This window comes from Euprymna scolopes, chromosome 8 (genome assembly GCF_053919585.1).
Source record: "Euprymna scolopes isolate OS-2025 chromosome 8, ASM5391958v1, whole genome shotgun sequence".
Taxonomy (NCBI): Eukaryota; Metazoa; Mollusca; class Cephalopoda; order Sepiida; family Sepiolidae; genus Euprymna; species Euprymna scolopes.
The window spans coordinates 51,510,571-51,521,782 of record NC_136489.1 but is presented as its reverse complement, the minus strand read 5'-3'; the positions used below and the strand labels follow the sequence as shown (position 1 = coordinate 51,521,782).

The following is an 11,212-nucleotide window of genomic DNA, read 5'->3' as shown; positions in this document are numbered from 1 at the left end:
TTGGACTCCACGTGCGTCCCGTATTTCTGGTGGCGGAGAGCTGGCGAAATGGATGTACTCGCAATCAGGTCCCAACCGCAAAAGAGGCCGAAAGTTCGAAGGGGCCGCGCAAATAGGGGTCGGGGAGGAAACTAGAATGGCAGCCCGTGATTGGTTGTTTTTTATCCAATCACAGGGCACCACACTAGTGACTCCGTAATAATTCCAATAGTTCAGGAAACTTCTGTCATTACTAACCAGCAGAGTGTTACTAGGTATTTGTGTACAGTATGATGATGTATGCTAATGAAACTGACCCAATGAGAGTTTAGAATGTGTTGCATGGAAAGAAATAATATAAAAATCATACGATGAATGTTTAATGTGAGTCTTAAAGACAGACTTGGATCTGGTGACTTCAGGGAAAGATTAAATCTGAACAGTATGGGAAGACGTGTGCAGAAGAGGAGACTTTGTTAGTATGGTCCCATTGAAAGAATTGATGGGAATTCTTGGCATAGTATACGTAGAACAGTTGCAGTAACAGGGTTAGTTGGCAATGGAAGGCCAAAGGAAACATGATAAGGATAGATTTGAAAGCAAGAGGGATAAAGTCCTGGTCAGAGATAGGTTACTTTGAAAGTCAATTTCTAAAATTCTTCCAACACATGCTAACAATTTTATTAATTATTATTAATATAAAATTGTGAAAGTTTATGAAAATAACGAAACAGTAAGAAAATATTACTATATTATATAAAAAGAAAAAAGTTAATATGCAAAAAATACGAAACTAAATGTAAAGTTGATTTTAATTTAAAAATATAACGTTGGGTTTTTAGTATTATTTTTTCGACCCGTTCAATCGTTATTAATTACAGGTGATATAAATTATAACTTTATAAAATAACGAAATATTTAAAGAAAGAAAATGATATTTGAGAATTTTGAAAAAGTTAAGACAAAAAAAATACGAAACTAAATAATTATTCAACACAAAAAAAAGAAAAGAAAATGGCCGCCACCCTATCTCAATGACTTAACGCGGTCTATTGTTATCGTCAATTTTTTATTTTTTTTTTTTTCATTTGTGTGTATATTTCCCCAACCTTTTTGTGGTTCCAGAATGAGTACGATGATGTCCACATTCTCGCCGGGGGATCCCAAGCTTGTACAAGAAATTGTGGACAAATTAAAATCACAAGGGCTATTTGACCAGTTCCGCAAGGAAGGAATGGGTGATGTAGACACGAAGGTAAGAGAAAGAGGAAATGATAAACATAAAACCTAAGCGATAAACGCATCGTTTAATAAAACAGAATGATCTACAATTTGATTTGTCTTTTATTCATTCTAACACTATTATGATTAATAACATAAAAATGAATCTAAGTTTATATCTCAATGGTAAGTGGAACTAGCGACTCTTAAGTCAAACGAATCTAACCTCCACACAACCACATTTATTTTGTTTCTTTTTTATGTAAGTAAATGTTGTTTATATTTGGCTGATGATCCAAAATGCACGGTAAATGTTGATATTGGAATACCCTGGCCAAATCACCGCTAAAAATTGTCCATTAAACTTAAACATCGAATCGGAAACTCGAAAACAAAATGAAACGAACATTATTTAAATGTATTTCCTCTGTTATTATTTTAGTAAGAACGGATTTCTATTTTATCTTTCTTACTAAAATGAAATAAAATTATTAATTCTTTGATTTTTTTTCCATGCGTACTTGAATAAAATTCACTGAAAAAAAAAAAAGGTAAAACTATACAAACACCGTGACAGCGAATTAACCCTAACCCTAAACCTAACCCTAACCCTAAACCCTAACCCTAATCCTAACCCTAACGCTGTCACGGTGTTTGTATAATAATACCAAAAAAAAATCCTATATTATTGGTCGAACACGGCAAATAAGTAATAAACAAGAATTATGTGATGCAGTGCAGTGCACGCACAGTGCACTACCAAAAGTCACCACAGAATTACCCCTCCCCATATGTAAAACGATGTAACTTTATTATAAATTAATATTATCAATATAACTTTCGTACCATTTTAAAAAAAGAAAGGCAAAATAAACTGGTAATAATTTAAAAAATTTTTTTTCATCGTACGAAAATAATGAAATTGCGAGACAAAAATCTTGTTTACATAATTGGCGCTTTAAAATAACGTTCCCATGTAGTAGAGATTCCGAACGTGAAAACATACCCGTGTTTAATAAATCTAGCAAAAATCAACTAATGCTCAGATTTTCGTGAAATTTTCGATACTTATCCATTTTAGAATGAAATTACATATAAAATGCAGTTTTCGTAAAATATACGAGGGGAAATATTTTTCAGTGCGTCCCCCCCCATTTATTTTTTCGAAATTAGAACAAAATACATTTAAATCTATCGAAATTTCTATTTATTATGAAACGTAAAAGTTCAAATAAGTAAAACATATTTATTTAAAAAAAATTTAAATGCACATATTGAACAAAAAATTACCTTGAAGTTACAATTAAAAAAATAGGTACTCATGCAGAGAGTGATCCGTGCTGAAATAAAAACCTTATTATTTAAAAAGCCATTCTTAACATGGGGAGGGGATGATGTTTTGTACATATTCTGTACTTTAATCTTACAATTGAATAAAAAAACATATCATAAAACTTTAATTAAACGTGGAAATACGAGTTAAAAAATAACGCGGATCACTCTCTGTATTAGCACCAAAAAAATGATATAAATTTAATATTATTATGTTTTTTTTTTAAATAGCTTTTTTTCGAATTGATATATACTATAATCAGTTGAATTGCCAAGAAAAAGAAACTTCCTAAGAATTAATTAATTTTTAAAAGATCAAAATTCCATTATTTCAAAAATTGTGTTTAAATTTTTTTTTTTAAATATTAAGTTTTAATATAAACATGACTCTTGTCAGCTATTTTATCGCCAGAATAAAACCAATTTGAAAATATTATTGCACAAATATTAAGCATTTTCTAGGCCTCCCCCCTTATATTTTGTATGTCTCTTTTTACCGAACAAAATATGGAAGCCCGTAGGTAACCAAATGAACATTCAGTAAAACCATATGTAATATTTAATATACAAATGTTTATAATATTATTAATCGTTAAACTGTAAATCTTAAAACCTAGCAAAATTATAACAAAGATTAATTATTAATTGCAGTTTGAAGAAGATAAACAAAGGTTTTAAAAAATCATAAAGTTGCTTCTGCTTTTCCATAGTTCGTATAGTTAACATAAATCTGACGTCACGGAAACATGCAGTCCATTTTTCACAGTCGTTTGGCAGCTCCTAATGTGATCGTGGCCTGAAGGCCAAGGGATAAAAAGCTCCCAAAACTTTTAATTTTTTAATTAAATGAGAATTTGATAAGAATTTTAGATCCATAACTTTTTATTCGACAGTTGAAAGGCTTTAACTATTTTGTTTATTTTTTTTGTTAACAAACCAATTTTAATCGTTTGTTAATATTTACTTTGTGACTCTTAAAAAGCCTTTAAACTGTCGAATAAAAGATTGAAAGTTTTGGGAGCTTTTTATCCGTTGGTCTTCGAGCCAAGATCAGATAATTCTTGTTTATTACTTATTTGTCGTGTTATTTGACCAAGAAGTTGGAGTTTTTAAAAATTTTATTTTTATTTTGTTACTTATTTTTTCATTTTTAGTGAATTTTATTCAAGTACACATGGAAAAAAATAAAAGAATTAATAATTTTATTTAATTTTAGTAAGAAAGATAACGAAATAGTAATTCGTTCTTACTAAAATAATAACATAAACTAAAAGGTTACCAATGATTTTTATTAAATACAGAAACAAATAAACATAATTAGAAATGATGGGTTTGTATTACTGTACACATAGATTCGAAAAAGTTGTCAAAAAACAAATATATAACAAATAAATGTTATCAAAGGCAAGATAAGTTACTTTTCTACCTAACTGGATATATTTTTTGTGTTTTTATTCAGTGTAACATGTTTATTCAGCTTGAAAAGCATACAGTGTTTCCCAATATATTGGAAAATTCAAAATGGCGCCCGACACTCTCTTTAACATGGTAAGTTCAGGAAAAGATGTTATAAATAATAAACTAGACAAAATGCTGTTAGAAATTCGCTCATTATATGTTACCGTGACATAAGTTGACATATATTCGGTGTTTTTTTTTAAATAGTATTTTGTCTAGTTTATTATTTATAACACCTTTTCCCAAACTTACCATTCTAAAGAGAGTGTCGGGCGCCATTTTGAATTTTCCAATACATCGGTAAACACTGCATGTTTTTCGAGCTGATTAAACATGTTACATTGAATAAAAACAAAAAAAAATATATCCAGTTTGGTAGAAAAGTAACTTATCTTGCCTTTGATAATATTTATTTGTTATATATTTGCTTTTTGACAACTTTTTCGAATCTGTGTATAGTAATAAAAACCCGAAATGATATTGTTCTCCAATACATAATGTACGAGGAAAATACTTGACTTGATTTCCTTTTCTGTCACACAAATTCTTGCAATGTTAATACATGATCAACAATTTGTTCTATTCCTCCTTGTGCATGTTGCATTTTTGATATTTTTCTTTATTAATGATTTAATGAGATTTACTGAATTTTACAAATTTTAAAATAAAATGTTTAACTTTCAATAGCCAAGCACGTTGCTTTATTTAAATATAACTTTTTAAAAAACTTTTTAAAAATTCTTTCACAATAATTATATTATTTAGAATAATAATTATTAGATAATTAATAATTAAACAATATTTAAATTCTTTTACAAGAATTTAAATTAAAAAGAATTCTTTTATAATAATTACGTCAATTTCAATAGCTAATTAAATTACATTCTTACAGGCGGTGTACCCTCAAATATGTCCCAGTATTTTCCTCATATTTTTGTTTATCTAAACTATGAGATATTTATCTCCCATGTTTTTGCTCCAAGGCAGTGGCAAAAATAAGACAAAGTACAACAAAGGCCTACCTTGAAATTCAATGCAAATTTTATTAGTTCCTTGTTGCAAAAAAGAATGCCCATGTTGCTTCTGAAAAAAAGCGGTTAACACAACCTCGAAAAGTAATAGTCTTTCATCTTCAACATCTACTGGATGCTGGTTCATCTGTCTTCGAAGATCGGAGATTACAGACGTTTGACGGGGGTTTTGAATTACACCTTTTGATGAAAGGATTCAATTCTCGTCTAGAGTCGCCATTGCAGAAGTTCATAATTAATGTTCATTTGAAGGAAAAGTCGTTAATAACAGGTCGACAATTCAGACCTTAAAGTCTCTGGGAGACACATATAATAACTGAGCCTAATTATTTAGGCCTAAAATTGAAGTCTTAAAGAGATGATTGTTAGAGGCACCAAGATGCCTCATATTCCATAGGTGTGTCCTTCTCGGCTGCTTTCTGAAACTAGGTTTCATCCTTCTCATTCAGCTGTCTTAGTGGAACTGCAAAAGGAATGCATGCAAAAAACCTGCCAAGGCAAATCGCTCCGCAGTGAAGAAAATTTACCAATCTGATTGGTCTAAAACAAATACAGTGGAAGGCTTGCTGTAATTGTCGAATTTCTGACAAAACTACAAGAGAGCCCAATAAATAATCCTTATATAAAAAATAATCATAAAGAAAATGGGTACAATTAGCCCCTTGAACACGGCTAGAGAGAAGTAGCCCTCTCAAACACAGTTAGAGACAACTAGTCCCCTAGCCCACACTATGCAGCTAAACACAGCTGGCTCCCACTAAATGGCTAAAACTTAATTTAGGGTTATGATAAAAATAATAATAATCAATATTTTTCTGTTCTAAACATGGAGAGGGGATACATCACATATCGAATTAATTACTTGTCAGTCTTTGCTTTGACTACTTCCATAAGATGCCACGTAAAGCTTCTGAGGATTCTATCATATACTGGATATTTTTCTTATAATTGAAAATGTAAGATTTAAAAAAATTTTTTTAATCAAATATTCAAATAAATTCAGCTGTTTTCTGAATTTATTTTTAACTAGCAGGACCCGTGTATCGGTGTTGCCCAGTGGAAGTATGACACAAAACTAGAACAGATTTAGTAATGAATATACAACTCCCCTTCCTGAAAACACATAAAACTACAGCTTTTAGATGGGACAACTGCTGAGACTGGAAAATAGCAGGCACTGGCAGCTATGAAATCATTTGGTTTCTGCTGTTGGATAGAAGCCACTGACTGTGATTGAATATACACAACACAAACATTTTATGAATTTTTTTGTGTGCTTCATGGCACACAAAAACACAAAAAATCTTATGTTATCAGCGCTCATTACCATTTTTATTGATGCGTACATAAAAAGTATTCAACCCATTCTTTTGATATTTTAGGACAAAAGAAATTAATATAGTGGCTATTAAATACCATTTGAACACAGTTTTCATCTTGTCTTAGCTTTATACTACAAAGTCTTAAATTTGAGATGTTCTAACTTTTGACTGGAAAGATGCCTGTGTTTCATTCAAATTCTGTAGCAAAGACAATTCTTGTTTCTGATTAGTTAAAAAATATGAAACTTCATTGACTGGTAGAATTTTCGTATTGAGTGTTTATGTGAACAGGCCTACACCACACAGTTGCAAAAAGTCATCTACTGCTAGCAGACATGCTATGCCGGCATGTTTCATTGTTAATAACCAGATTTAAATAGTGATTTCTTGGACCATACAGATCACAACAAAAATATTGAAATGCCATTTTGAAGAAAGATTTATTGTGAATCCAGTCATATAAGTTTTATTTTGATGAACGTAGGAGAATTTATTAATGACTAATTTGAAGACTATGATTGTTAGATTAAGTAGCAGTGTGTGCGTCGTCCAGAACTGAACAGGATGTTTTCTGGTATTGTGTGTGCTGATCTATGGTGTTAGCTTCAACAAGATAAAATTGATTTTACTTTCTATGGTATTTTTCTAATTATATGAAAATGCCGTCTGATATCCATAATTTCAAAATGAAAAGTGTTATAAAAATTACTGTTAGAAACTGAAGTTTATGAATCAAATGCAACTGTTAATTTATGTAGGAAAAATCGTAGCTTACTTGATTAGTGTGGGTGTCATGTACATTTGCTTAAGAAAAACATAAAAAAAAAGCTAAATGGCAACGTTGCTTTTGTATATGACGATCGCATGTGAGTAACGCAAACTCTATGCAAATTAGATTATGTAAGATGCATAAAAGAAGTGGTAAAAGGAATGATCAGCAAGTTGAAAGACAACATGTTATGCGAACGTACGTGTGTATTATCAAGATTATTGAAGCTGACTCAAAAGATTGTAGGTAGGACAGAACACAACTTTGCAACTCCACTGAAATCAATTTTCAAACTAGAAGCTATTTCCGCTTTATATTACCTTCCAGCGATGGAGGGCAAGATTTTTGATGTCCAGTTGATTCAGGAGTTTAGTGGTGCTGCAGCTGATATGTTCATTATCGAGTGAATAAAAAATGTATGAGCTTTGCAGTATGAAAAAAGGCAAGCATGTCCTGCAATTAAGATTGCATTCTCCTCTAGGATCCTCCGACCACTCCGTTGTATCAGTTAAGATAAAAATGAAATATAATAAGTCCCCAGACGTGCCCCTCCACCATACTGTATACCGATACTCTATGGCTGACTGGAACAGCTTCCATACATTCATATCTGATCTATCTCTCAATTCCATGTTTAAAAAGAATGTGTCCTCTATAGTATCAGATCTGACCGAATGGTTAATTGTAGGCATAGACCAATTCATACCATCTAAAAAATTCAAACAAAAACCTAACAGCCAGCCATGGTTCTCCCCAGAATGTGCTGCTGCTATCGCGCACAGAAATCACTTTTTCCATAACTACTAACGTAATAGATGCACTGAGACTAAAGCTGCTTTCAGGTCTGCCAGCAACCACTGTAAAAGAGTAATAAAAAATGCAAGAGAGCTATATGCCCAGTCTGTTAAATCCAAAGTAGCTGATCAGCGGCTTGGATCCCACCAGTTTTGGCAAATAACAAATAGAATCCTGAACAGAAGTGTGCGTTCTATCCCAACTATTATCAATGGACCAGAGGTCATCTCGTCAGCATCAGACAAGGCCAAACTATTTGCAAAGAACTTTGCAGCTAATTCTACCCTATGCGGCGAAGGCCATCAACTCCTCATATTTCCTCCTATAACACAGAACACACTAGGTAACATACAAATATGTGTGCATGAGGTCGCCAAGCTAATCAAGAACCTTGATTCCAGTAAAGCAACTGGCCCTGACGGCATCCCAATTTTAGTGTTAAAAAAGCTTCAACCAGAACTTGCTCCCATACTTACGAAACTGTTTAAGCGTTACCTTAAGAAGTGCTTTCTGACTCCCTGGAAAACCTCATCAGTATGCCCTGTTTTTAAGAATTCAGGTGATAAGTCATCTCCCTCTCAATACAGACCAATAAGCCTCCTGTGTGTTATGAGTAAGTTGCTGGAATCCATATTAAATAGAGAAATAGTCAACCACCTCAGCAGAAACAATCTTCTTAGTGACACACAATATGGTTTCCACTCTGCAAGATCTACCGCAGATTTGCTAACGGTTATATCTTACAGGATTAGTGAATGTCTTGACAAAGGCTTTCTTTCTAGGGCAATTGCTCTTGACATATCAAAGCCCTTCGACAAGGTATGGCATAAGGGCCTACTTCACAAGATTTCCAGCTACGGTATAACTGGAAATGTTTTCTCAATCATTAAATCATTTCTCTCTAATAGGCTCATAAGAGTAGTGGTCAATGGACAAAAATCAGAGGCCTGCAGTATTAATGCTGGAATCCCTCAAGGGTTAATCCTGGGCCCAACTCTCTTCCTGATCTATATCAATGACCTCCCTAAACACATACTTAAATCATTCGTTGACATCTATGCTGATGACACGACCATCTACGGCAGCACATCAAAGGCTGTAAATGACAAAGTTCTCTCTAATTCTCTCTCCTCTGATCTTGAGCGTGTGGTTCAGTGGGGGAAGTCGTGGCTGGTTACCTTTAATGCATCTAAAACCAAACTCCTATCTTTACATCATAAACGCTCTGATCCTCATCTGGCATCAATTGAAATGAATGGCTCTCGTCTGGGAGAAGTCCCGTGTTTTGACAAGCTTCTGGGTTTGTCCTTTACTCCTGATCTGAAATAGAACACGTACATCAAGTCTGTTGCCAAGGTCGCTGGAAAGATGGTGGGATCCTTCTACCGCTCCAGAAGATATCTCACTACTGATGCGATTCTCTATCTATATAAAAGCCAAGTACGTCCAAGGATGGAATACTGCTGCCATATCTGGGCAGGAGCAGCTAAAAACAGCCTATCCTGCCTTGACAGAGTACAAAATAGACTTTGTGGCTTAATGGGGGATGCCCTTTTCTCTACCCTGCAACCTCTCTCCCACAGAAGAGACGTTGCGAGCCTATCCTTGTTTTATCGTTATTTCCATGGCAGGTGCTCGTCTGAACTCCAATCTCTGGTCCCCCCTCGCCGATCTTTCACGAAAAACACCCGTCTAGCTGAATCCACTGTGAAAAATTTCCCCCACTCTTTATCTGTGCCTAAATCAAAACGTAGAGTCCATGAACAAAGCTTCTTTCTTAGAACTGCACGGTTGTGGAACTCTGTTCCGTCTCCCTGCTTCCCACCTGACTACAACTTGGATGTCCTCAAGTCCAACGTTAACAAATTCCTAATGAACCGCCCCCTTAAGTAAACACTTCATCAAATCTCCACACTAACGTAATGTACTTGCAATAACCCTTATCCCTGAGTGGCTTCCGGGCCTTGATAAGTGGTGACCACCGTGTAAAAAAACAAAAAACAAAAAAAGATACAGCCATATACAGGCAACTTAGTACTGAGCAAAAAGCAGATGCAGAACAGGTCAAGCTGGCCCTTATAACTGCGTATGCTACTGATGCATTTAATGCACATGACCAGTTTGTCACTCAACAACTTAACCCGGATTAGACGGTGGATGAGTTTTTTTGCTAGCTGCGATGCTTGGCCTACTTGATTGGAGGAGTGATGCCCGAATGTTGGTTAACGTATACATTCATTTCTGGACTCCCGCAACATGTCAAACATATTATGTGCTGCATCCAGGATGGAAATGATGAATGCGAAACAACTATTGACTGACAATGAAGGTCCTGCAGAATTGGCTGCTGTCACCTCCGTCAGAAAAACACCTTCCAAATCAAAAGTATGCAATGACGGTAGAAAATTTGTGTCGTGGTCCCAACCACTTATCAGAAGACTGTATACAGAATCGCCAAGAGAGCTCAAACAGTCGGATGTGCAAAGTCCTTTGTGAGGTACGTTGCTTCAGATACAATGGTCATCACAGTGCCAGGGAAACGCTGAAGAGTTGGAGATATTAGCATTACCCTCTACCCCGACCAACTGAACACTAAGAAGCTCCCCTCTATGAAAGTATGTGTAGATGGGCAAGAGTGCACAGTGTTGATTGAGTCCAGTTGTTTGCACACTGTAGTGATTAAAGCTGTATGTTGCTTTTGAAAGTGGAAGTCAGCAGGAGTACTAAGCTGATGGAAGGACATTGAATTGATGAGGATACGGCAGAATAAATGTAGAGGTTGATCAAGTTTCAGCTGTCGACATTGAGATGTTGATCATGGTTAAACAGTGGACTTTGATCTACTATTGGGGATTTATGTGATCGAGAAACTCTGTGGAGTTTATTTCATGGAATCAGGTGAAGCACTTTTGGAGGCCTAAACAGATGTGCTGCCATCTCAATCAGCAAACCCGACTTTAGCATGATTTATGATCGTAGTAACAAAGAATGGACTGCATCGTGGAAATGGGCGAACGGTTACTCTCCCAGTGAACTGAGTAACAGTGTGCAAGAATAAACAGTGCCTTGTTATACCAGGAATGCTTATGAGAACAAGATTCAACAATTGCAGCAGAATGGATGGTTGGTGCCATATTCAGAAGAAGAACTTTGTTTACTCAACGATCTAATTCCCTTAATGGCAGTCATACACAAGCAGAAGCAAAAGGTGTGCCCGGTGCTTGATTACCAGGAATTGAATGAGTTTGTTGATGCTTTCACTGCCAATACAGAAGTATGTGCACAGAAACTGAGTGGCAGTGACA

At 34.7% G+C, this 11,212-nt stretch overlaps 1 protein-coding gene across 3 annotated transcripts in view; it reads left to right on the top strand.

Moving 5' to 3' along the window:
• The first annotated feature begins 971 nt into the window (after nt 1–971).
• The window catches only part of LOC145283558 (uncharacterized), an 83,633-nt gene continuing 73,392 nt past the window's right edge, over nt 972–11,212 (top strand). For all 3 annotated transcript variants that reach the window (XM_080132445.1, XM_080132444.1, XM_080132443.1), the window contains exon 1: nt 972–1,234. In XM_080132445.1, the coding sequence (XP_079988571.1) occupies nt 1,106–1,234 (129 nt within the window). In that variant the 5' untranslated portion in view covers nt 972–1,105. The remainder of the gene's footprint in view (nt 1,235–11,212) is intronic.